At 40.8% G+C, this 27319-nt stretch overlaps 3 protein-coding genes across 11 annotated transcripts in view; all 3 read right to left on the bottom strand.

Annotated features, from left to right (window-relative positions):
* tyrobp (transmembrane immune signaling adaptor TYROBP) overlaps nt 1–18712 on the bottom strand; it is a 36242-nt gene extending 17530 nt beyond the window's left edge. For 7 of the 9 annotated variants that reach the window (XM_076970320.1, XM_076970323.1, XM_076970321.1 and 4 more), the window contains exons 1-5: nt 10757–10986; nt 10428–10448; nt 10154–10309; nt 9973–10040; nt 8424–9753 (exon numbers count right to left, since the gene is read on the bottom strand). In XM_076970320.1, coding sequence (XP_076826435.1) covers nt 9697–9753; nt 9973–10040; nt 10154–10309; nt 10428–10448; nt 10757–10874 — 420 coding nt within the window. In that variant the 5' untranslated portion in view covers nt 10875–10986 and the 3' untranslated portion in view covers nt 8424–9696. Of the gene's footprint in view, nt 1–7883; nt 9754–9972; nt 10041–10153; nt 10310–10427; nt 10449–10756; nt 10987–17755; nt 17821–18636 lie in introns of those variants that run through there. The other 2 variants (XM_076970328.1, XM_076970324.1) reach the window with 2 other exon arrangements.
* hcst (hematopoietic cell signal transducer) lies at nt 11974–18772 on the bottom strand. The gene is made up of 5 exons (XM_076970329.1): nt 18637–18772; nt 17756–17820; nt 13677–13700; nt 13398–13529; nt 11974–13240 (listed from the first exon to the last, which is right to left on the bottom strand). Exons 2-5 carry the CDS (start codon nt 17799–17801, stop codon nt 13197–13199), a joined length of 246 nt encoding a protein of 81 aa, XP_076826444.1. The 5' UTR covers nt 17802–17820; nt 18637–18772; the 3' UTR covers nt 11974–13196.
* Nucleotides 18773–19987: 1215 nt separating this feature from the next.
* Nucleotides 19988–25065, bottom strand: LOC143473896 (uncharacterized). Its single transcript, XM_076971079.1, has 3 exons — nt 23833–25065; nt 22425–23350; nt 19988–21825 (listed from the first exon to the last, which is right to left on the bottom strand). The coding sequence occupies exons 1-3, from the start codon at nt 24362–24364 to the stop codon at nt 20824–20826; spliced, it is 2460 nt and encodes an 819-aa protein (XP_076827194.1). The 5' UTR covers nt 24365–25065; the 3' UTR covers nt 19988–20823.
* Nucleotides 25066–27319: the final 2254 nt, after the last annotated feature.

Below are 27319 nucleotides of genomic sequence, written 5' to 3'. Positions count from 1 at the left end.
CCCCATGAAGCAGCACATGAAATCTCTACCCTGCAAGATGTGCCCTGGTTGTGCTCTTGTCAAATGGAAGCTTCGGAAAGCAATAACAACTCAGCCGTGAAGTGGTGAGCCGTGTATCGTCACAGAACAGCACCGGGCTAAAGTGCAGAGTGCATAAGAATGCACTATTCTCTGTTCTATCACTCACTACAGGGGTCAGACTGCCTTAGAAAGCAACATCATCACACGACTCGCACGTCGGCAGCGTCATATCATGGGTTTCCATAACTGAGCAGCTGCATACAAAATAAAAGCGCTGGCTGGAGTATTGAACCGCACAACTTCCACTGGAATAGTGCGGGTGAGTCGTCTAGAGTGATCAATCATGCTTCACTATCTGGGAGTCTGATGGACAAAGCTGGGTTTGGTAGGATGCCAGGATGACACTACCAAACGCCACCTGAGAAACATGATGGAGAGATAAGTGTCTGGGGTTGTTTTCCCGGGTTTGGTCAATAGGCCCCTTAAATACTGTGAAGGGTAATGTTACAGTTTTGTAGCATTACTGGTACATATAGCACAATGTTGGGAACCACTAACTATTATTACTAACATCTATTAAGCTGGTGCACTAAACCTTAAGCACACTCTCTGCCTTACACACATTTAGAAATTCTAAAATACACATTTTGTAAAATTTGAAATAGTTCCCTACATTAGACACAACATTCAGATCTGAAAACGATGTCTTTATTTTGGAAAACACCCACCTACCAGTCACCCAAGCCCAATCCTGGCAGATAAAAACACTTCTAACTCATTTTTACAAATCTTTAGCAATCACAGCCTGAGCACAGTAAAGAGGCCACACCTTGCATATCTTGGTCTGCACAATAATGGAGTCCAATGCTGCATAGAGATGACGATGAAGAGAACGGGAATGAGGAAGAGTACGAGCAACCATAACGGATGAGACCAGAGCCACTCTGGGTGACCATGTGGTCAACCATGGGTCGGGATTTCTGTAAGCAAAGGGTCCAGCCTAATCTGTGCTGCTACACTGTAGCATCACCCATGAATGTGCTCAAGTATGCTCTGCTATCCTCTCACGGACACTTTACTCCAGTGTCGTGTGCCGCACAATATTGACTACTTTACGCCTCTTTCATACTGTCATACAACACTGTAATGAACATCACAGGACACTGTGTTTCCCCCGGGCTGCTCAAGTACAAAACTGGTTCACTGAACACCCACGATGTGTTGTGCCTCACCTCCAACATACTCTAGATTCCTCAGTCCTGTCGAGTTCTTTTCGGGATGGAGGTGGTTGCCAAACCCATCATCGCATATCCCTTTTCCAGGTGATGGAGGAACACCAATTAGATTGCCAACTGGTACGTCATTGGCAACCCAAAACATGTCCAATGTAATCGTGTAACCTCACAAATGCTCCTTAAGCTCTTTTGTGATCAGGTGTCCACATACATTTGGCCATATAGTGCACTTCATGTGTAAATCAAATCTTAGTGTAATGTCAGCTATAAATCATATTTTCCAATTATTAATTTTAGCAACTAAGCCAGTCACTGCAAACTCTACTATTTCATTTCTGATGCCCTGATCCATCTAGGAGTTGTACTTTCTTCTCCCTCTTAGATTAAATCATCTTCTCTGTGTCCAACAAGTCCTAGAAGTAAATTACTCATCTGAAGATAAAAAATAAAAATATATAAACAAGACACCAGCACTGAATCATTGATATGACTGTCTGTCAGGGGGAGGATGATGCCATGATGTCATCATTCTAACAGAGTCTTTCAGAAATGCTCACCGTGGCATTTAGCAAAAGAAGGCTATGACTGCAAACCATATCCCAAACTCAGAATAGACTTTAACATGATCCATCTTTTAGCCAAATTTTTGTACAATGGTTTGTCCATTTCAATACATAAAACTAGTCTTCATACAGTGGGGAAAATAAGTATTTAGTCAGTCACCAATTGTGCAAGTTCTCCCACTTAAAAAGATGAGAGAGGCCTGTAATTGACATCATAGGTAGACCTCAACTATGAGAGACAAAATGTGAAAAAAAATTGAGAAAATCATTTTGTCTGACTTTCAAAGAATTTATTTGCAAATAATGGTGGAAAATAAGTATTTGGTCACCTACAAACAAGCAAGATTTCTGGCTGTCACAGACCTGTAACTTCTTTTTTAAGAGGCTCCTCTTTCCCCCACTCATTACCTGTATTAATCACGGACGTAGTTTGGGGGGGGGGCGGGGGGGACATGTCCCCCCCACTTTTTCAAAAGCCGGTTTTGGTCCCCCCCAGTTTTTAACAAATATCTAAAAAAAAAACAAATATCTAAATAGCGATGAATCTAGCACTAGGACCATGCAGAAAACGCTCCTCAACAATTTTCGTTCGCCACCCCCCACCCCCCCCTCCCCCCGCTCAACAATTTTCGTTCGACACAACACCCTCCCCCCCACTCAACAATTTTCATTCGCCACCCCCGTTTGTGTCCCCCCCCACTTATGAAATCTAAATTACGTCCATGGTATTAATGGCACCTGTTTGAAGTCGTTAACAGTATAAAAGACACCAGCCCACAACCTCAAACAGTCACACTCCAAACCATGGACGTAATTTTGATTTCAAAAGTGGGGGGGACATGGATTTGTCCCTAGTTAAATATTTGGTTTTAACCGTAAAAACTGGGGGGGACCAAAGCTGGCTTTTGAAAAAGTGGGGGGGACATGTCCCCCCTGTCCCCCCCCAAAATTACGTCCATGCTCCAAACTCAACTATGGTGAAGACGAAAGAGCTGTCGGAGGACACCAGAAACCAAATTGTAGACCTGCACCAGGCTGGGAAGACTGAATCTGCAATAGGCAAGCAGCTTGGTGTGAAGAAATCTATTGTGAGAGCAATAATCAGAAAATGGAAGACCTACAAGACCACTACTAATCTCCCTCGATCTGGGGCTCCACGCAAGATCTCAGCCCGTGGGGTCAAAATGATCACAAAAACGGTGAGGAAAAATCCCAGAACCACAAGGGGGGATCTAGTGAATGACCTGCAGAAAGCTGGGACCAACGTTACAAAGGCTACCATCAGCAACACACTATGACGCCAGGGACTCAGATCTTGCAGTGCCAGGCGTGTCCCCCTGCTTAAGCCAGTCCATATCCAGGCACGTCTGAAGTTTGCTAGAGAGCATTTGGATGTTCCAGAAGAGTATTGGGAGAATGTCATATGGTCAGATGAAACCAAAGTAGAACTATTTGGTAAAAACACTTGTCGTGTTTGGAGGACAGTGAATGCTGAGTTGCATCCAAAGAACACCATACCAACTGTGAAGCATGGGGGTGGCAACATCATGCTTTGGGGCTGTTTCTCTGCAAAGGGACCAGGACGACTGGTCCGTGTACATGAAAGAATGAATGGGGCCATGTATTGTGAGATTTTGGGTGCAAACCTCCTTCCATCAGCAAGGGCAATGAAGATGAAACGTGGCTGGGCCTTTCAGCATGACAATGATCCCAAGCACACTGCCAAGGCAACAAAGGAGTGGCTTCGTAAGAAACATTTCAAAGTCCTGGAGTGGCCTAGCCAGTCTCCCGATCTCAACCCCATCGAAAACCTTTGGAGGGAGTTAAAAGTCCGTGTTGCCCGCCGACAGCCCCAAAACATCACTGCTCTAGAGGAGATCTGCATGGAGGAATGGGCCAACATACCAGCAACAGTGTGTGCCAACCTTGTGAAGACTTACAGATAACGTTTGACCTCTGTCATTGCCAACAGAGGATATACAACAAAGTATTGAGATGAACTTTTGTTATTGACCAAATACTTATTTTCCACCATTATTTGCAAATAAATTCTTTAAAAGTCAGACAAAATGATTTTCTCTTTTTTTTTCACATTTTGTCTCTCAGAGTTGAGGTCTACCTATGATGTCAATTACAGGCCTCTCTCATCTTTTTAAGTGGGAGAACTTGCACAATTGGTGACTGACTAAATACTTATTTTCCCCACTATATATATATATATATATATATATATATATATATATATATATATATATATATATATATATATATAAAATATATAAAGAACATTTTTGCTGATCAGCTACTTGATTTTGGCCAAACTATTAATTTTAAAGCAGAAAATAGCATGACTGGCTTAAGTAAATAGAGTGGAAAAAATGCGTGGCTTAACATCAAAATAAAAGTTGACAATTAGAAGAATGTAACTGCATTCATGGTGGATTTCCCTCTAGAAAGGTTTTGAGAAACAAACAGAAGAACAGGAGATTCTTTCTTCTTATGGCCTCTTGTTCCTTTCTGGGGGCTTAAGCAAACAGAATTTTTTGCATAAACAGAGCAATAACAAAATAAGTAAATGCCTAAAATCCTATTAAACAGGCTGATGTAAGATTATTAAAAGATTAGCTTCACCCAGTTTCATCTCAGCTCTGCGTTTGCTCCTTGGGGTTGAAACAAAGAGCCCTCAGACAGGAACAGGAGGAGAGAGAAGAATGTGACCACTGAGGCTCCAGTCATTAAATCATTAACGTTTGTGGAGGTGGGAAATGGTGAAATGGTGAAAAATTATTTTGTATTATTTCCAGTGGAATTAAAATTTACATTGGGTTTCTATGGTTTCAATACACCATATGTTGATATCATATTGTTTTAGGTCATAATACATGCTTGGAAACTAAAGGTAGTTCAGTGCATTATTGACATCCTCAGTTAAGGAACAGTAACAGCGAGCATGAACAAATCGATAAAGTAAAACAGCACAGATAATGAATCATAATGTTTCACACAAACATAGAAGGAAAACCAATTGAATAATCACAAGGTTCAAAAACAATGGTTAGTTCTTCAGCCACATTTTACCAATGTGCTATATAATAATAATAATTAGTGCAGGATTAGTGATTAATCAAGTGTCCTGAAGTATTATGGATTGTTCTATTGCTTGAAGAGTTGGTTCTTCAGGCTACATTAGCTGACAGCACTGTAAAGACAGGTGGAGACAGGTGGAGACAGGTGGAGACAGGTGGAGACAGGTGTTCACTCCACCACCTGAACGGGGCTGCTAGTTCAGTAAAGAGTCTTGATGTCTTCATCGTCTCTTGAGTGGTGGTCTGTATAAAGAGTGCTTACCAAACACCATAAAGATGTATCTGAAAGCACCATGGGCCCAAAACAGAACATCTTTCCACCAGTGGTTCTTGGTGACATGAAGGGCGGCAGAGGCGTGTGGGTGAAAGAGCGTCACATCTCCTGTGAACAAGGTGGTGTTTACTGGACAAGGTGGTGTTTACTGGAGCAGCGGGTTGATGCCACTGGAGCTGTGGAGTTGTATTAAGATAAATGGCATCATGAACACAAAATACTAAATCATAGGACATCGTGGCCAGAAGTTTGACCTTTAGTTTGATGTCAAGCCTGGAAGCTACTACTTGGAAGCAGGTGAATTTTCCTGCATGACAGTTCCTCCGAATTCGGCTGTAGCAGGAAAACCCAACGTGGCTCCTGCTCTCTGCAGGGCGTAGAGCTCCATGTGCTTCCCAATGCACCGCAAAAATCCATAAAAAATAACTGCCTGTAAACAAAATCAAGACTTTGTAATAACCGTATTAATTTCTGCACATAAGCTCTGCTTGGAGGAGCAGCCTAGATCCATCTCAGCTACTGCAACTAGTGAAACTTTAGTGTTAATATTGACATGGATCTCTCATTTCATACTCATATGCACATGCCTAGAATACCCAACAAACATAAAAATGGTCCACAGGTATCTGAGCAATCTTACTGGCCATGATGACCCACACGGCTTTCCTTAGACAATCTAATTACAAAATTACACATGAGCTCAGAGCTCCATTCCAAACTCCAGCTGAAGAAATCATGTCAGTGCTTGGGACCCAAAGACAAGCTCATCTGGGACTAAATTAGCTGAAACTGAGATTGCCAGTGCTATTGTATAGAGGCTGGCATGTGATTACTCTGATGGGAGAGTGAGAGGTATGATTACTCTGATGGGAGAGTGAGAGGTGTGATTACTCTGATGGGAGAGTGAGAGGTGTGATTACTCTGATGGGAGAGTGAGATGTATGATTAATCTGATGGGAGAGTGAGAGGTGTGATTACTCTGGTTGGAGAGTGAGAGGTGTGATTACTCTGGTGGGAGAATGAGAGGTGTGATTACTCTGATGGGAGAGTGAGAGGTGTGATTACTCTGGTTGGAGAGTGAGAGGTGTGATTACTCTGGTTGGAGAGTGAGAGGTGTGATTACTCTGGTGGGAGATTGAGAGGTGTGATTACTCTGATCAGAGCATGAGAGGTGAGATTACTCTGGTGGGAGAGTAAGAGGTGTGATTACTCTGATGGGAGAGTGAGAGGTGAGATTACTCTGATGGGAGAGTGAGAGGTGTGATTACTCTGGTTGAAGAATGAGAGCTGTGATTACTCTGGTTGAAGAGTTAGAGGTGTGATTACTCTGATGGGAGAGTGAGAGGTGTGATTACTCTGCTGGTAGAGTAAGCAGGGTGATTACTCTGATGGTAGAGTGAGAGGTATGATTACTCTGGTGGTAGAGTAAGCGGTGTGATTGATGGTAGAGTGAGAGGTGTGATTACTCTGGTTTGATGAGAAAGTGAAAGGTGCTGATACTTCACTATGCTATCTTGGACGTCTTCCTTCTTAGTTGTGCTGATGTAAGAATTCCCTTTTGGAGTGTCTGTTTGCACAGTAAGCCATGTACACACTTATCCTCCGCTAAAACGAGCAGCCTCCCATAGACGTTGCAGCCTCCCGTCAGATCACCGGGAGATTTTAATGAACAACTCAACCATCACGTCTTTCATGAAGTCATATCCGTCAAGACTCCTGACTGGCCTCACGAATCGCCAACACCCACGTGAACAGCCAACCTGCTTCTTGATCTTCTAAACCTGTCATGGAGTGAATATTGAACTTTATACCTGTCATGTTTCTGCATGCCTAACACAGTCGATACCCTCTATGAATCACTGACAGACCTTCAACAATGCTCACTGGCGTTTTGTATAAAGGTTGGCATTCCCTCACACTTCCACTGGATTAGCCCACGCGGTTGTCTGGTGCCACGCAAAGGAGAATGGATTCCTCATTTGACTTTTGATTCTACTTGTGATTTCTTCCGTGCTGGCTCAGGTTTTCCATACCTTTGTTGCTGATTAAGGGCCTGGCTGAAGATTTCTGTGAAACTGCTTTTGACAGAACACTTAGTGGAAAATATTCCACATGGCACCTTGTGAAATGTATGTGTTTCTCATAAATGTTGCCAGTAATGCTGGTGTTAAAACCCTTGACAGATGTCAATCATACAGCACCAGCACCTCTATTTACAAATATGTAAGCGGTGACAATCTGCGTATCAACAGAGAAAAAGAAAACAAACTGTGAGATGGCTTCATTTTATTCCTGGAACAAATGTGGAGAGATTGAAGAACTGTAGACGCTTTGTTGAGTCATGATCATAAAACATCATAAAAGTCTGTTAAAGCTGATTAACAGCAACGTCAATCTTACAATGTGCTCATTCTTCACAGGATGGATGGCAACTTTACATGTTTATTAAAGTTGCCATGGAGATTAAATGACTAACAGTTCTGTCAGTTCTTTCGTTCAATTCCACAAACCTTCAAGTTACATCTGCTTAAATTTTGCACCAATTTAGCGGATTCCTCATTCTCTCGTGCTAACTGAGAATATATTTAGGGCCTTAAGGCAAAGTGGAGTGGTTTGTCAGTCATTTGTCTCCCTCTTGTGGTGGTACTGCAACTGTACAATCTGTACTATCAGTCATGAGTGTTAGCAATAAAGACGATAGGGCTTAAAAGTGTGCGACTTTATTTTAATCGTTTACTTTATGTTTGCAACACATACAATGAGCTCAATATTTTACGTATTAGGAAAAGAGAGTTACTGTATTAATGCTACAATATTAGTGCAGGATAATACATCTGTAGGTGCAATCACAAGCAAGAGAAGACGAACACGTTTTCCATAAGTACTCATAGATTGAGGACGCAGCGAAATCCTCGACATTCTCATGCTAGTTTCTGAAGTCTATCGTTTAATAAGTTTGACGCTTAAGTTTAATTGTTTGCTTACGTTGATAACATGCTTTAAATGTGCTTAATGTTGTTATAATTACTAAGATATCATTGTGATTTCAGGTACGTCAGACAGTTGAATTGGGCATTCGCCGTCAGACATTGTTGTGGTACCTTTCCAGAATTCTGACGTTGATAACAATAGCCCAGCAGTTGTTTCATTTGTAAAAAAAAAAAAAAAAAAAAGAAGAAGAAGAAGGAAACGGGATGAGGAAGTACACCTTGGCTGAGTAATGTTTAGATAAATAGTAACTCACTCAATGAGAGGCTTGTGCTGTTTATTCATAAAGCCTTCAGTGTTGTCTCCTGACTTCCTCCCAAACGCTCTGTGTCCATGACTTATGACACAGTCACGTGCTGCCTGGCGTTCTATCATGTTCTTGACTAGGAAGCTATTATTTATCCCCTTCTGTGATTCATCGGTTATTCTGTTAGGCATGACAAAGGCGGTCTTCTCGTCGTTATATGTATTTAATGAAATTTACTATGGTCTAAAGAACCTTTACGGCTGCTACAATCGTCTACTTGTCTACTTCAGCAATGCAAGACATAGCATGTAGCATTAAAATAACACATACATGTACAGACTGAACCCCCCCCCCCCCACGCGCACGCACGCACGCACACACACACACACACACACACACACACACACACACACACACAGACTATCTGTTACAAAATTAATTGTCTGGTTCAAGTGGTGTGGTAAGTGGAAATTGAACGCTGCCGAGAACTGGATCCTTGCCATGTGCCATGAGAATGACTGCTTCATAAGTTACAAAACAGCTTTAAGATGGTTTCGCCTTGGGATTTTCATCACTGAGCAAATTACAGCTGTGACACACTGGTGCATCATCTTCAATGTAGCCTCATAAAAACTCTATGAGGGATGAGCATAGATATTATTTCAATTTAAAAAAAAAGATTGTTTTAACATTTATCACAAAATGTACCATGTAGTTCTAACACAGAAAATGTGTCTTCACTATTGCAGATTCATATTTCATTATATGATACACAGGGTTTTACGTGAGCTGGCAATCACAGGTAAATTGCACAGACATTTTCTAATAAAAATGTAAATTATACATTCTGAAAAGGATATGTCAGTTCCATACCCAAATCAATTCAACCCTATGTAGATATGGAGATTACTTCCTGTTAAAATGTGATCTTCCATTTTTTTCATTTGAAGCCATTATAAGGCACAATATAATTTTTTGGAATTTGATATTTGAGTTTTGTTGTAAATAGTGATATATGTTTTCTGTAAACACCCAGCATTAATTTACACATTATGGAATGACTGTAAGGACTAGGTGAACTGATTCAGGGGGACACTTAATGTTGACCAACTGCTTTACCCATATTCACTGATTTATGTGAGTTTGAATACTGTTTAGAAAACATTCAACTTCTTCAAATTTCTTGAACGGAATGAAGACCAGATCACACAAGGACCGAGTGACAGATCTGGATCTAGACCCACATTCCCCATTTTGCAGTGAGTGATTCTTTCACATTGCCTTATTTCCGATACTGGTGGAGATCGCTGTATATATCGGTCTGCACCTCATGTAGTTCCTATCCCAAGAAACCGACACACAGAGAACAGAGACTCAGTTAAATGCTCTCATGAGAGACAACTCCCATCCCTCCAGAGAGCTCACAATGATTGATCACGACTGCTGCAATAATATATGAAAATCCCCTTATGTATGTGCATTACTTTTAAATTACTTCATGTCATCACCCCTGTTCATAATTGTATCCCAAACATGCTTGTGTTTAACTGCGTCTGACCTGATAAGGTGACTCTGTAATTTCCACATCCTTTGACCTAGTTGATGGCTGCTTAAGTTTCTCTTTACCTTAAGATATTAACAGTTTGTCATTTTGAGGTTGTCATTTTGAGGTTGAGGTTCTTTCAGATTTAGTATTTCTATCTCTTATATACGTCCTCATAAAAATGCAGAATACCCACCTGTGTCACAGGAGTTAGGAAACTTGTTCGAGTTGTTCTTCTTGTGCTGTGATGCAAAGCAGTAGACTGAGACGGCAATGAGAAGTGTGAGCACGAGATCACACGCGATGATGCCGGTGATCATCCCCACGTTCAGCTCATAGCAGAAGCCACAGTCTGAAAGTAAAAAGCAGCGCACAACTGTGGCACAGGAAAATATGCGGAAGTATAAAATGTTATATTCAGATTTAGTTTACTGTTTTAGAGCTTAGATATTACTATTTATTTATGCTACCTTGAGTTGCTGCGACAGAACCTATTAAAATACAAAAGGATTAATAATGAGATTGTGAGATTCAGGTACTGAGTTAAGTAAATTTAAATATTTATTCCAAAGTGGCTTACACTACATAAAAGGTTTGTTTTATTTACTTCTGTTTTTTAATTTGGCAACGTTCCAAAATTAATGCAAAATTAATGCTTAGGTAATCAAATTATTCAATGCACACATTGGGGGAAAAAAAGTACTTCAAGACATCAAACAAACAAACAAACAAAACAAAAAAAAAACACAGATTACGACGCAGGCACTTGAATGGTACTAGTGTTCCAACACTAACTCACCTAACGGTCGAATGAGAAGAGCCGTCAAGAGCACTCTCCACACCATGATTAGAGCCGTTTGGCTGGGAAAACACAAAAAACACGGCCGTTGAGGGTTTGCTGCAACCCAGACGCACATTCCTTATGAAGGACACACCAGCTTGTTCCAAGCAAAATGGCAGAAGTTGACGGTGTTTATGCAGAAACAGGCATGCTGTGGTGAGCTAAGGATGTGTCAGTGTCTGTCAGCTACTGTGGAACTAGGAGGAGTTCAACTGCCTCGCTGGTGTGGTATGGCTGTCTCACGCCTCATGAACCACCTTCCATATGTTGAATTTGTGTGTAGCGCTTTGCAGATGATACTGTAATTACCTCTTCAGTCTCCCTTCATAGAAATGCCAGATAATATTAATGTTAACAGAAAAGACATCAGCAGCTAAGAATATATATATACCACTAAGAATTTACATTTTAGCATAAATGTCTTGACTAATGTATGTCTATTTATCTGTATGTTCTCTATGTGTTGCCAAATTCCTTTTTATTTTACATATCTAAATTTCAACAAAACTACACATGACATTTTTAAACAACAGGCCAAAACACGAGAGCCTTGCTATTATGTCAAGGGGTGGATTTTTTGTTCTTTTGTAGAAGCTGTTTTTGTGGTCAGGTGATTTCCACAACAGGCCAGGTCAACGTGTGGTTAGTGAGATACAGCTTTGTGCTGTGAGGTTGTCTGCCTTCCGTGTGGTCCAGCAGATAAAAACACACCTTTGGCTTTAGCTGACATAGCAGAAGTATCTGATGAGACACACACATCTAATGCATGTAGTCACAGCTGGAGACAGTGACTGAAGTGTCTGAAGATCTGTGATAGTTTAACTTTTGATTAAAGTTTGATTTCTGTGTGCTAGTCAAAGGCAACAGTGGTCAGTTTGTATATGAAGTAAAATAAGAGCCTAGAACTTGAAAGGGGAAGATCCATAGACCACTAAATGATTTAATTTGGACCTGTATTCAAAGAGAACTATTTACTACAATACTTGGTGGTATGAAAGAAAACCATTTTATCTCCTAAAAATGTATAGACTTGTTATCACGTTTTGACTCATGTGTAAATATGATATTCTAAAAGCATGCAGTACTTACACAGCTACAGCACTGTAGCTCTGTTTAGGTCAAACGTTTCCCCGAGTAACACATGAATCATATTAAAGAGCGTTTATACGTTTTCTTTTTCACCAACAAAAAACTTTATTATAAATGAATTTATACGTTTTAACAGCGTTGATACACCCAATTTATATGATAAAATAAAAGTTCGTGTTGCATAGCAGGAAAGGCAGAGCACACAGGATTTGATGAACCGATTGGATATCAAAGCTAAACTCGAGACTCACATACCAGAACGAGAGATAATGATCAACTGTTGTGAGAAATTACTAAACATAAACGTAAAAATATAAAGAATTGGTAAAATACATATATGCATCACAACTTCAAAACATGTGAAGCCTTCTCTCAAGAAGCAATTTAGATGTATACTTTTTGCAGTCGACCATAACAAAAAACTTTAATTACAGATTACTTGCATAATAAAATACAACATACTCGGAATCTAATGATGCATGATCCTTAGATTGTCGTTACATCTGTAAAATGTTTTATGGAACATTGTTATCTTAATTGGTTTACGATTAGACTACCACTGAATTTGTTACTTTGGCTGCGTTTTGCGCGTAGTACGTACTGATTTTCAGTAGCGTTTGCATTTCTACGCACGCGGACAATACTGACTTTGACCAGCTCATTGGCCACAAAACATGACTCCGTACCTGGTGTTTCCTGCATTTACCGGATTTTTACTCTATATTAATTTGTCTTTACATTGCATGAAGGACACAGTTTGTATTGCTGGTTAGCTTGCATAGTCAAATGCCCAACTAAGTTTAGTACTAGGCCAGTTCCAGCAGGGGGCGACATGGTGGTGGGTCTGGAAAAGTAATGAACCCTTCGCGTGAGTTTGCTGTAAGAGTACACGGGGACCGCTGCCTTACACTGACAATGATGGAAAACAGAGAAACAAAAAAATAGAGAAACAAAAATGCAGATACATTATTACTGTCTGGAAAACAATTGTGCTTTAATTTATTTGTGTTTCCTATTTTTTGGGGTTTACATTACATGTATTTGTGTCCTTTAAGCATGAACAGAACATATGATGAATGTTATTGCACAGTTATGAATGTCTACAGTTATGACCAACTGACACTGAACTGTTCAATTATCAGTTTGTAAGAGTTTGTAAGACTGCAGAAAACCTCAGGCCCCGAAACAGAACAGAGTACCAGACAAGGTGTGACGTCCCATCATGTTTTGTTCAGAATCCAAGATTCAAAGTTTTATTATCAAAAGGTCCAAGTTTGATGGTATCAGATCTTCATCCGCTCCTGGGTTGTTACGGTTTGCATTTTGCTCTGACGTTCATGTAGACCTTATCAGCTGTGAAAGGTGAATGTAACATCAGAGGGCATGCACAACAAGGCCCTTTCAAACATCTATATTAAAATGTCACATTTACAGCATTTAGCAGATGTGTCCAGAGCCAGTTAAACACTGCATAACACAGCAAACAACAGGCAACGATAAAAAAATTTACCATTTTCCTTCTTGAGTCTGCGCTTGCTAGCATAGCAGAACGTGGCTGCCACGATGAACACTGTAAGCGCGATGTCTCCAAGAACCACACCAGTCAAGGTGCCTGCAGCAATCCGGTAACATGGGCCACTCTCTGACAATCAGACAAAGAAAAATACATAATAAAATAGTATATACACACACACTTTCAATATTTTTCTTATTGAACTCATAAATTAATTGTATTTTTCTATAACATATAAAAATGAATTTTAAGCTATGCTTGTGATCTAATGCTTACCGTTGTTTTCTGCTGTGATAATGCCTTAAGAGGGAACAGGGTCAGAAGGGGAGAGAAATACAGCCACATTATAATACAAATGATAAAACCATTGATGCTAGAAGACAAAATCTGTATTTAACTCTGTTGAGAAAAACAAGCATCTCAATGACCACAAACACTGAAAATGTTCCAAAACATATTTCTTGGTGTTATTTGAAGAAGTCGCCTTTATAAAGAAGGCTCCAAGGCTTACCTAAACCACATGTCCAACATAACCGAGGTGTGAATCAAATATTATTGGGTTCAGAAAAAGAAATTCATAGGAGACTATGAAACTGTTGATAACTGGATATACTATGGATAACTGCTGTGTCAATTAACAATCATATCTTAGTACCTATTGGCAATTAGCATTGTTGTTATTACCTATTAAACATACTTATCCATTATGAATATTCATTAAATCAGAACCAATCCTTTGCAAGGCAAAAAGAATATGTTATAAATTATAAGAAATTATAAACCACAAGAACCTCTTGCGGTTAGCTTCATATAGGAATCTTCAGTTTGTCCTCAGTAACTGAATTGCATGCTTAGTTGAACGGAGATCACATGATTTGGAGAAAATTCCTTTTCTTTGTCTTGGGTTGCTTTCGCAGTCTGCAGGTCACCGTCTGTCTGCACTGCACTGGCCAATGGGGTTAAAATCAATGGGATTTGAAGATTTTGGTGGAATATCAGCAAATGTAACCTTACAGACTTCAGAATTCTTCTTGCTGCCTTTGTTAGCAATCACATTATCGGTAAGAGAACCAGTTCCATTGACAGCCAGTTATACATGCTGCAAGACAGCATGACAGATACATGATATATGCTCTAAGACAGTGTCTTCACCATCCTGGACAGATGATGAGATGTGCGCTGGATACTGAGCAAGCAGTTCCTTCCGATCTCCATAACCATCTCATAATAAACACACAAGAGGATGCAAACTCCAGCAGAAGCCGAATGGGTGAGCCACCATGTTAGTAGGGCCCATGTACTGAACGAGAAATAAATGATCACAATCAGTTGAGACCACGACTTTAACCCAGGTCGTAACCGTCACAACCCAACACTCTACCTCTAGGCCACAGAATGTGATGTAAAGATGAAAAACCGAGAAATAGAACCTCGGCTTCCTATTGTTGTAGCCCTCACCTCAACCTCAACAACTCTCAGTAGAGGAGCAAACCAGGGCTGAGTGCTCTCCTGTACTGCTTGTAAGATTCTACAGTCACACACAGCTCTGGTGCCAGAAGAAGAACCTCTTTCTCGATATCAATAAGACCAAGAAGCTGACGATGGTCTTTAGGACGCAGAAAACTGATGGTAACGGGAACGTCATCTATGTGGCTGTAGTATAGAAGGCAAACAGCTTCAGGATCTTCAAAGTAAACATCACAGAGGACCTCACATGGGTCATGGCAAAGAGTGTGCAAGAGTATGTCTTTTACCGCAGAAAGGCACAGAGGTTTGGAATTAACCCTACTACTGAACAGTCAGTAGTACAGTCAGCATGGCCTGACCTCTCAGACCTCCACTCTCAGTGCCTCCCTCTCCACGTGAATCATTACTCTGCAGTTTATTAGTAATATCATGTAAAATAGCTTAGACAAAAACATAGTTTGTAATGACTATTATTGCCACCCCCTCACATACTATGGTATAATAACAATGAATTATATTATATTCCTAATAATGGACTATGCTTAATTGTGTTTATAAGACAAATAGAATTTAGGAAAGGTGTTGAATATGAATTAATTCTCAACACACAACTTTAAATGTACCCTCGGCAAACAGTTTAATTTCAGAACTTTAGTTCCTCACTCTACAAGGTCTCTTGTTTGAAGTCTCAAGTTACTTCAAACAATTTAATATCGAAGTTAGTTACTTCTGTGTAAGAAGTGCAATATGACAATACACCTGATTTTAGATTTTATCTTTGGCCGTACATAACAAGACTGAGAAGCGTTTTTTTTTTTGCAATCTCTGATCTGACCTTCCTGTTTTTGAGGCTCACTAAGGTTTAACACGGTGGGTCCCGGTCGCGATAAGGGAACCCAAGTGCCAGACAACGCAAAACAGAGAACAAAAAGCTTCCACCAAAAGCGAACGCAGGAAAAGCGCTGTAATAAATTACCGCCGTACACAGAGTACGGGGGAGATCAGGGAGAACTAAAGACTAGCGGAAAACTCAATGCGACCAAATAAAGTCCAAATAACAAACTTAGGACGCCAGGGGAATTAGCTGGCTCTCTGACTCGAGAGGTAAGCAAGTAACACAAAACCCTTCCCAAAATAACCAAAACCCCGACAGAGAAAATACAGCAATGGAAAACTCGAGGAAGGCCAGCGCTCCTGCGAGACTGGCGCAGGAGTGCGATGCAGACGTGGTGCAGAGACACCAAACGCAACATGTTTCCATCCGAGAGAGAGACTGGCTGTACGCTCATAGCAAAATGCTACAAACAACTCAGCAGTGATGAACTGCAACTGTCCTTCCTAAATAGGGGAACAGGCAGCTGCAGCTCATCACCGCTGATTGCGATCTCTCTGCCGGGAGCTGGCCCGTGAGCTCCCCCAGTGGCGGCAGGTGGGACGACCCTAGAGCCAGCCCTGACATTACATTCTGATAATTCCTTTGAGGTAAGACTTTAAATCATCTCTTGATTGTTCACTTTGACAACATTATACCTACTTTCTGCATGGAGATCTGCCAACCTGTTGCAAAGAGTTTTTTTTTCCTTCACAAAGGAACAAATCTGTCATCCACCACACGTGTGTTCTGTGGTGTTCCCGTGCTTTTGGTGTTTCTGAGTCACCAACGAGTGCTGCGTTTGGGTCTGAAGGCTCTGACTTTCAGTTTAATTATGTATTGTTTTATTGGTGGTGACATGTCTTTGGACTTTATACTGAGAGAAAACAGCAACAGATTGCAAATCCCACAGTTGAAATCAACTTTGAAATCAAGCTTATTTTTAACTGAATTAATGAGTGAATTATTTACACCTGGTCGTGGAAGAGCTGAGAAGACCATTCCTCTTGAGTTTCTAAACACAGCAGGCACTAGCTACTACCTACCTAGGGCATTGGATAGTGCGCTCCCTTGGAAAGGAATGGAGTGGCGTGGAGCTGAAGGCATGAGCACCCAGTGCCCAACAGCGGGGCGGCTAAAGGCCGCCGAGGCCATTCGGGGCAGTCATGGCCTGGTGGTAGGGAACTGGTCTTGTGACCGGAGGGTCGTGGGTTCGATTCCCAGACCTGAGGCCATGACTGAGGTGTCCTTGAGCAAGGCACCTAACCCCAACTGCTCCCCGGGCACCGGGCTAGGGCTGCCCACCACTCTGGGCACTGTGATCCACAGCCCCCTAGTAATCACTAGTGTGTGTGTGTGTGTGTTCTGACTGCACAGATGGGTTAAAAGTGGAGGAAAAATTTCGATAGGGGTGTAAAAAATCACAATTGACAAAATATGGCACATTTTTTTTACCTAGTTATGGATGTAAATGCCCTCAAAATAAAGTTCATTATTTAGTTTCAACTCAAGATTCAGTGGTAGACATCTAAAATAATAACTTTAACGGTGTCCACATATTTATCACTGCATCTGAAACAAACTCTTGACTATTTCACTTCAGTCAAATTTATGACTTTTATGAAATATGGTTTGGCTTCCAGGGAAATGACCCCTTAAACATTTTAACATTTCATTAACATGTCATGTCATTTTTACTAAACCCATTAGAAATATTTCTGATGTGAGATTTCCCATCTTTCTCCAGTCCAGAGTTTCCATGCCAGCTCTTGTGTGCTTAAATGGATTGTGGGTGCATCAGTTTTTTTTTTAGTGTGCTGTATGCACAATTTTTTCCAGACGCTACACTACACTAAATGTCTGTACATGTATAAAATTTACATATATAAAACAGAATACGCTTGCTGCTTCAACGGAAGAAACACCCACCTTGTGTTCACAGGAAACTAGCAAATGCAGCACATAACTGGTGGTCTGACATTGTACACACGCACAAAGGGAAAGAATGTGCACTTACCTAAAAGAGAAAATAACAGGAATGCAAGAAGACCTGTATTCGCCATTTCCTGTTGTTTTATATACCTGCAAAAACCAAGACAGCCATCAGAAACCCACCAGAGTGGCACAGTGTGTCTCATCTGCAGACCTATATCCCCACAACAGTCTCTGTGTATGTATTAATCTCCAGTCAGCTTGCCCTCTCAATGAAATACCTCTTACCTCTAATTCTAGACTCTGCAATTTTTTAAGAAGACTGGACATTTTCCTTAATTCATTTATACGCTATCCTATAAGCATTTATATGCTGACATACAAACACTGCTTATTAAATCTTTCCACTGCATTTATATGGGATAAACTATTAAATAAGCATCAAAGCATCCACGTCCCCCTGTACATGAGCACCTGCATTACTGCATGTTGTATCAGTTTGTTAAATCAGCGTCATTGTTTTTGTTTTACTCTTCATCACTTCATCTTCATCAAACAAACCAAGGCTGAGATTAAGTTATATACACACTACATCACGCCTCTTGCAATGCAAAATAAACATTGTGTCTAACATACTCATTTGTAAATTGTAAACAGTTCTCCCTGTGTTATCATTCCCAAGATACATTGTGGCCTATAAACCTAAGATTAGGGTGTGTTCTGTAGTATGACAAACGATAATTTTAATGACAAATGTCGTGTGGATATATACATAATGCGTTGGAATTCTGATTCGTCCTAATAACATTAAGATAATATCCAATATTCCTATGAGACGATTACTTATGGGTCTTTCAAAAATCTGACCACAAACCATTAGAAGAATTGTTGATGCTTGCAGTCAGTGATAGATGTGTAGAAACACCATTATTTCTTTCTTTTTGGTGAAATGAAAGTGCCACATACCTCGATCTTCTCCGATCATCAACAACGTCGCTTAGTCTATTTTAGTCCAAGATCACATCCAGCCGTTCTCCAACACCTGTTTCCGAAATGATACTACAAAAAATAACTTCAAAAAACTATCCGCACAGTCGTGATCTGAATATAAAAAAAATCAGGGCGCTAATTAAGTAAAGATTAACTTTCATAAACCAAAAACAACTCTTATTTTATCTGAATCTCCACGTAAGGTGTTGGCGGAAGTTTTTCCGGTCTGCCAGAACACCACAAACCCTCGTTGGTGCATCAGTTATGTAGGCTGAATACGACTGCATCATACGTGCATCACCAACACGTAAAATCAACCTAAAGCGTAGACATTACCTAATTAACCATTAACTTAGGCTGATATTTTTCTGAACGCTTTATTTCCTAGTAGCATGTCAGCTAATGAAATGCTAGAACAAAAAGCAAAATACAGCAAGTCTATTTTATTACCTCTCTCTCCTTTTGATTTGGGACGGTGTAGTGACAAAGACATGCCTGAAAATGAGGTATGAGGCAGTGATTATACGCGAATAGCCTGAACACGTAGTTAAGCCTAGAGGTGTGGAGATAGACGTTTACACCTGGTGAAGTTTAATCCAAACAGCATATCCTCCGTTGGACAGTTAAAGGAAGGTTGAGGGGGAAAATTGATCAAATCATGATAAGACATGAAAGAAAATCTTACAAGCCAGATCTAGAAGACACTAGGTAGAAATCACTCCATGGGTATCCTACTTCTACTTTGATCAGTAATAAAGTTACACGTCAATAGTATATTCGACCAGCATCAGCAATAACTACACTGACAATCAAACTATAGTATGACCTGTTAAATGCGGAGTTAAATCATTACATTTTGACCTTTTTGATTCATAAATTATATAGAGGGTTGAAGCTACACATATTAATGGTAGCTTATGGTTAATCTCCAGTGAAAATGTCAAATGTTTTGTACAAAACAAATGCATCCAATTTCTGAATGAAAAATGTATAACTCAGTTTTCATCAGATATAACGTATGCTCAACAGACTGGATATAAAGTAGTAGCATGCACCTTTTGCAGTAACATGCGTGTCCTGCAAAAACTATTGCAGTATTTTAAAGGATAATTACATTTCTACACTTGTGACTACACTGGAAAAAAATAAAGCATTGGCTCAATGTAATAAAATTGAATTAATCAATCACACGATTTTTTTTCATTTACTCAATCCAAAAAACTTAATTCATGACTAAATGAATTTAGTTTTTTGGATTGATTCAATGAAAAAAAAAATCAGTGTACATGTCCTCACAATTACAATAACAGAAGACATTCACACCAGGTACACTGCACTGAACAGCCATTTTATTCACCCCAAAATAATTTGGTGAAACCAAATTGAGCATGAACCACACACTCAGAGACAAGACACATTAAAAAGAAAACAATCCAATCAATTTAACCTGAATATTTTAACCTGAACATTTGTTAAAAACAACAAAACTAGGGAGTAGTGTTACTATTCTCATTTTCCACACATCTAAATGCACATCTATTTTAGATTCTAACTTAAAACATGCTCAAACAAACCATGTGTAAAATCTGTCTTTCCTAAACACCAACACATATCCATGTTGTATTACCCAATACAACGTATACAGCATAAGAACACATCCCCACAAACACCTAATAAGCTTATGTAATACATTAGTAATAATACCCTCTCACCGTGTCAACTACTACCATTGTACATTCTGCATAACACTGAAAGGAAATGAGCTGTGCAAAGTCATCCGTTCTGAGTGATCTCAAGAACATTTTATTCATTCAAGTTTATCAGGACTGTGATTATGTATCATAACTCTGTAGCTAGGCCTAGGTGTTAGCACGACGGACCAGGAAGTGGGACCAGGACCGAGGGAAGTCACTAGCTGCTAACGCATACAAAACAATGAAGCTGGAACAGTTGGGCAGTCCAACACTGGCTGTTCCATACGGAGATGGGCCAGGTCTTCCTCCACGTTTCCACAGTCTTGCACTCCATGTCTGATGGATCACCGATCTCCACCTCTGAATTCCTCAGATCTGTGTGCTCTCACACTGCAGCCAGGTTCTGGGCATTTTCCATTTGTTCTTCTGACTGGACTTAATCAAGCTTAAGGAACGTCATTTAAGATGATCAATGAACAAATGATCCATTGTTGTCATGCTCTTCCCACGTTTCATTTGGTTCTGGTTTCATTTCAGATGCATTTTCTGAAGAACCAGCGTCAGCACAGTTGGACCCCATCAGTTTATCACCAAGAACTGTGTTCTCCACCTTTAGTGCTGTACCGCTTCTCGTTTCTGTGATATTCAGTATGGAATGACCATTCTCCAGTCCTGACGTCCCCAGTCCTGACGTCCCCAGTCCTGACGTCCCCAGTCCTGACTCTGTTTGCTTCCTGCATTCACCACTTGTCTCCGTCCTCAATTTCGCTAAGCACAGTGGTGCCCCAGTGGTTGCACCTTGTGGATCTGTTCTGACCTCATCAACACTTGTATCATTCGGCACAGTGTTCAAGATCTCCTTGTTTGACAAAACATTCTTGTTATGCTCATTTTCTGCAGTCAGCTGTGGAAAGTTTGATGTCTGTTTTGATTCAAAAGCAACCACTGTTCCTTCCTTTGCCTTTGGGTTTATCTTCATTAAGGATCCAGATGTGCTCTGATCGTGCAACACTGTCCATCTCATTTGATTATCCTCAGTAGATGTCAAAGGTATCAAAAATTTTGCGCCAGGGGTTCCAAAGCTTTGCAGCAGAACTGATTTATCCAAGTCTGCACTCACAGGATTACTGGTCGACGTCACTGAAATATCACTGGCATGTGGACTCGACAGGTGCTTTTTTGAAACCTCTGGAGAGGACACAAGATTTGGAGGATTCTGGGGACTCTTTGAAGTGGGTGTCGATGGTACAGGCAGAAACATCACCAGTGGGACTCCAGGAAGAGGCTTTTTATTCAGAGTGAGTGTCCACAAGCCTTCAGAAGGCTTTGACTGGTTATTTACTAGGGGAACGGGGGGCACCTGCTGTGGAACGTCTTTCAGAGTTTGTTCTATTTGGATGCCCTTGCGTTTAGGAGCAACGGTCTTTTCCTTCTTCTTCGACACTTTTGGCTTTAGTTTCTTCATAGCACCCTGTAAATGACAGACAATAAGTTTAGTTTATTTAGTTTACTTCAGTAACACTGAGAAAAGTTGCATATTTACTATGCTTCAATTAGAAGATAGATTTGGAAATGTTAAATCCATATTTTAATGATTATGGATTAATTGATTTAATTTAAGTATTTATAATCTCTCAATTTAATGTGGTCCATCTGAAATACTAAAATGTAATTTTTTGAATTTTTGAAGATTTAAATGATTATGCCACTAGAGGCGGTATAATGGAACAACACATTTCTCTTTATAGGCATGACCGAGACTTTATTATAGGCATCACTGACGTCTCTATATGCAATTACACATAATGGAGGATAATGATTGTTTTAATAGGGTACGTGCAGAAAAACAGCACACCTACCCACTAATCAAGCTCAACCGCCCTAAACAGTTTCCAGTCCACCTCATCTAGCTCATCAGGTAATCGTTAAGCTCGCATAATTCAGACCATGTGCGCAAGAAATTCTACACCGTGGAGACCCAGAACCCCTGCTTGTTCCCCCAATCATTCAGAAAAATTGAGCTGAAGGGTGCAAACAAAGGCAGAACAGAATGAGAACAATTATGTTCACCTCTGGTGGGTTGACGGTTCCACACGTTTTCAGGTGGCTGTCGTACGCCTGCTGATGAGAGAAGCCAAGGCCGCACTCCTTGCAGAGACACGGCCGCTGAGCCGCGTGGCCTCCCATGTGCGACATGAGCATGAGCGATGAACGGAATCCCATCCCGCACTCGGAGCACTTCATCACCCTCTGATGGGTCCCGGCGTGCTTCTTCAGTTCCTCCGAGGTGTCGAACACCTGGCCGCACTCCATGCATCGAATATCGGTGGCCTTGGCCGGCGAGGCCGCCTGATGACCCCAGCATCCCGTGTCTCTCTTGTGCTTCTCAAAATCGTCTTGGCTCTCGAAGACGACCAGGCATGCCACGCACTGGATGTGCTCCGGCTTGCACTCGTGCCTGCAGTACAGCGAGGGCAGGCGGAAGTGACGCTTGCAGCGCACGCAGGTGTAGGGCAGAAGACCCAGATGGTAGAAGCTGTGGCGAAGCAGGGAAACCTTTTTGGAGAACGCCTGGCCACAGTCGGTGCAGACGAACACACCCTTCTCGGACGTCCGGCGGCCGGGGTGTTGGTGATCTTCCGCCTGCTGCTTGTGTTCCTGCACGTGCTTCCTGCACTCCGACATGTTACTGAAGATCCGCTTGCAGAAATCACACTGGTAAAACTCGTCCTCGAAGTGGTTGGTGTCCAGATGCTTCTGGAGGTCTTCCTTTGTGGCAAACGTCTCTGTGCAAATAAGGCAGTGGATGGAAGCCACCTGGGCGTGGGAGCGCAGGTGGGCACGATAGTTCACCAAGTGGCAGAACTGCTTGCCACATTCGGCACAGCAGTAGGGCCGCACACCCGTGTGTAGACACATGTGTTCCTGGAGCTGGAAGGGGGTGGAGAAGGTGAGATCGCACACGTGGCAACGATGCTGTTCTGAACCGTCAGGATCTGGAGAGAGAGACGGAGGTCACAGCACGTTCTTCATTTAATTATGTCAACTAATCAATCACTCACTAATGCAGAAAACCCCAACTGAGTTACAACTGACACTTTATAGTGCTTTCAAGATATCAAGGCCTGGTTCCCCAAAGCTATAAAACCTCAAAAATTAGAACAGGTTTTAGAAACAAATGAAATAATTTAGTGAGTCAAGCACCTAAAATAGATCTGAATTATTAGCAAGAAGGAATAAACCCTACAAATGAAGAAACACTTATATAGCACCTTTTATGGAACTTAAGGACACTTTACAATCTACATAGTTTTTACATCGGTGAACTGTAAGTGTTTGACATTCACACTGGAGTTGCGCGAAAAGTTACATGTTTAATGTCAATGTAATACAATTATCAACAGGTCATATAGACCCATAGGTAGCACTGTAGTACCTGCAATGACATACATACATATACATTAACTCACTCCTATACCTGAAGTAGAAACAAGATTCCCTTCATCATCTGTTAGATCGTAGTCAGTATCGTAGTCTTCCTCTTCGTCATGCACATCAAGATCGGTTATCAGATTCTTCTTTGTGCTTCTTATACCTGGATACTCTTCATGATTTTTTCTCTTTCCATCTTCTGTGTTTGGTCTCTCGTCTTTTTCATCATCATCATCATCATCTGTTCTCTTTCTTTTCTTTCCTCCTGCATGTGCACTTCCGTTCCCAGAATCAACCTCGCTGCATCCGTCTGTAGTGCTGGACGTGTTGTCGGTCTGGTCCTCGGGAGAGGGGCTGTGGAAGACGGCGCGCTCGTTCTGATCCAGCGAAGCGCTCGTCTCCTCCGCCACATGGCTTCGCGCATGCGCGGGAGACCATGGCGTCGCTGGGGTCGGAGGCTCAGAACTGGGAGGTGAACTGTACGTGTCGGGGGTTTCCTTCTGCTCCAACACTTCGAAATCACAGCTCGAAAACCCCAACTCTGTTAGCTGAATGTCAATCGTTAATTCTGAAGACATGGCTTGAAATGAAAACGTGGGCTGGGGATTAACAGACACATACACGTCCACGTTGTTTCTGCATGTCCCTCTCCGGAACAGCACGACAGTTGTGAATTCGGCCTCTATTCACGAGACAGATTACCGATACCGTTACCGAATGTTAGAAATACTGAGAGAGGTGAACAATGAGCTAACAGAACAGCTAGCTGTTAGCGTATAGTGTACAGTTAGACAACTACCAGATAACTGCACGCTCTGGTTTAACACAACACATCAAATTTCCAGATCCATGTGTCGTTTTCCTGCAGAACGTCAGTAAGAAACACGATTTTAACCGTTACCGCAAATGCAAAATCCTACATTACGCCAGTGTGCTAACTAGCGAGAGAGCTAGGCAATTAACAGCGCCTGCAAGCATCGATATTAAATACCATTGCGGAAATACTCGAGTGGTAATACTCTAACGTGGCCAACCACGGTCTGCCGTGCAGGAAGACCCGCAATCGAAACGAACCTGCTTTAATGAAACCTGAAGCAAGACGAAAAAACACAAGACAATTAGCTAGATATGTGCCATTACACATAAATCATGCACAATTGGCGCCTCTTCCGGGTTTGCAGCGTCATCGGTGTTCATTGGTCAGATAGGTGGATCCCCAAACGCGTCACACACACAGCCGCTGCGGGGAGGGACAAAATAATTACAACACTCCTGGTTTGTATAGTATAGCACTCAAAGTGCTTTATAGACAATTTATACACAGTAAAAAGAAAAAAAAACCATGATAAAATGTCAATCAAAAAGAGTAGAGATATAAAAATGTAAGTGAACAATTAAACAGAATTATTAAAATAAATAGAAATAGAATAAAACATACAAAATGTAATCAAATCCTAATTAAATAAAATAATTTAATGAAATGATAAAATCATAAAGAAACGCAAATCTAAACAGGAAGGTTTTGAGGCTCTTCTTGAAGGTGTACAGAGATTAAATGTCTCTGGGTTCCTTAGGAAGAGAGTTCCAGAGCTTTGGCCCATAGTGGCTACATAGTGGAACAGCGTTACAATGATCTAGCCTTGATGTGATTACTGCATGTGATTGATCAATGTAGTGTACATTACTCTATTATGTAATTATTACTCTATTGAGCATTTCACTGGAGTCAGATTTTGTTACAGTAACTTGTACTATTATGTTTTTGGCTTCTGAGTACTATAGTTAACATACCACTTCCATTTTCTCCTGCGTCTTCTATTAGATTAGTCTGTACATATGTTATTATGTGCAATATCTGTACATTTTCCATCAAGATATAAGATGTATGTATCCAGAAAATACTGCTAAGGAACCTAAAAGTTTCTAGAGTCATCTCACCTCACCTCACCACCACCTGGGAATCACTTCACTTCACCTCACTATCATGCGATGGTTTGTTTTGATTTTGTTGTTCTTTGGGTTCTTGTATACTGTAGTCATGGAGCTTGGCCCTCATCTCGGGAACGCTCCAAATACATGCTGTAATATCCACGTGCGTCCTTCCTCGTTCCAGGATCTCTAATGGGTGGGACTCAAAGAAAAATATGTCAAAGTATAGGAAGGTGATATTATCTACTAGATGCAGTCGATATAGCCTACATGACTGACTGTGAGCACGAGTGAAACATTGACTCACTATATTTTGTCATCTTAACGAGTTCCTCTGTAGTTCTGTGTCTTTTCAGACCCCTTTAGTGACTTAATTTTCAAAAAATCATCTAGCGCCAAAGCAAGAGACTTTTTAGCTATTTTCTAAAGAAGAAGAATCACATTTCGATTATTCAAATGTTTTATCCACTAGGGGGCAGATTAGGCCAACGATCCCTGATTGATATTAAGCTAGTAGCCTATAGCCTCTGTGAGGCATTTCTCTGCAAACATACAAAACTCACAGCACAGCTGTTGTGTTTATGTCGTTTATTATAAATATCATTATTTATATTGTGCTTTTGGCAGAAAATATCGCGGTTATCAAACTTTTAGCAGTGCAGAGCAAATCGCACATGCAGAAGTGACTGCTGGTTAACGTAGTATTATGGGCCGCCGAATGCAGTTCAGTTTCTGAATGTAAATAAAGATTTACATATACACCAATAACATCTCTTTACATCTAATTCTTTATTTGTAATTTAGCTGTATTTGAGAGTACGCCACAGGAAAGACGAAACCAGTTGTAAAGGGTGACTCAATGACGTAATGTATGCTGATGAGCGCATGATGTTATCTAGCGTCATTTAGCGACTTTTGAACAGACTTGAACTACTTTCCCATACCTTATCCCATATATACAGTGTCCATGATTACAGTTCCCATAACTGCAGTGCCATGTTTTATTTGTTATATATGCTGATTTGGCTGTTTTGTCATATACATGTAACTAAGGGAGCAGAGAGAGGGACACCATGTGTCAGAATGATTCATGGTTTGATTTTAATTGATTAACACCTCAACCTTTCCCACCCATTTTGACAAATTTCAAAATGATGGTCAATGGTCAATGGACAATGGTCCTTAAGGACTTATGATGTTTTAGCAGTAAAAAAGCATTAAGTTTGATAATGACAGTTCTATTAGCAATAATTTGTACTAAAGCAGGCTGACTGCAGCTGGCTCAGCGAATGGCTTACAGTTTACTGAAACAGAATAAACAGGAAGTGATGTCTAAATCCCTACATACAAACCAAAGTTATTAAAACATCCATGAAATAATGATACATACTCACAAAATTGCAACCACTTTACCTTTCCTACTATGTGTGTGAGCTCATCAAATCATTTGTTGCTGTGTGGTCCCAGCTTGGTTGTGTTTACAGTAAATGAGAATTTAATCACTGAGGATTTTAAACTCAACAGTATCTTTTTTTATTAGCAGGTAATATTAAGATCTTGTATATGGTAAACACTGAATTAATGCACAAATGCAGCCCTGGCAC

Source organism: Brachyhypopomus gauderio, chromosome 13, assembly GCF_052324685.1.
Source record: "Brachyhypopomus gauderio isolate BG-103 chromosome 13, BGAUD_0.2, whole genome shotgun sequence".
Classification (NCBI taxonomy): Eukaryota; Metazoa; Chordata; class Actinopteri; order Gymnotiformes; family Hypopomidae; genus Brachyhypopomus; species Brachyhypopomus gauderio.
Note: the sequence above shows the minus strand (reverse complement) of the source record. Positions and strands in the feature narration are given on the sequence as shown.

What these genes read in the sequence shown, in the direction of transcription:
- LOC143473896 (XM_076971079.1), bottom strand. Translation starts at nt 24,364, where the DNA reads ATGTCTTCAGAATTAACGATTGACATTCAGCTAACAGAGTTGGGGTTT. An exon ending in GAATCTTGTTTCTACTTCAG is followed by an intron (nt 23,351 to 23,832) that starts GTATAGGAGTGA and finishes CTCTCTCTCCAG; the next exon opens with ATCCTGACGGTTCAGAACAG. An exon ending in GAACCGTCAACCCACCAGAG is followed by an intron (nt 21,826 to 22,424) that starts GTGAACATAATT and finishes TGTCATTTACAG; the next exon opens with GGTGCTATGAAGAAACTAAA.
- hcst (XM_076970329.1), bottom strand. Translation starts at nt 17,801, where the DNA reads ATGGCGAATACAGGTCTTCTTGCATTCCTGTTATTTTCTCTTTTAG. An exon ending in CCTGTTATTTTCTCTTTTAG is followed by an intron (nt 13,701 to 17,755) that starts GTAAGTGCACAT and finishes TTCCCTCTTAAG; the next exon opens with GCATTATCACAGCAGAAAAC. An exon ending in CAGACTCAAGAAGGAAAATG is followed by an intron (nt 13,241 to 13,397) that starts GTAAATTTTTTT and finishes CACCTTTCACAG; the next exon opens with CTGATAAGGTCTACATGAAC.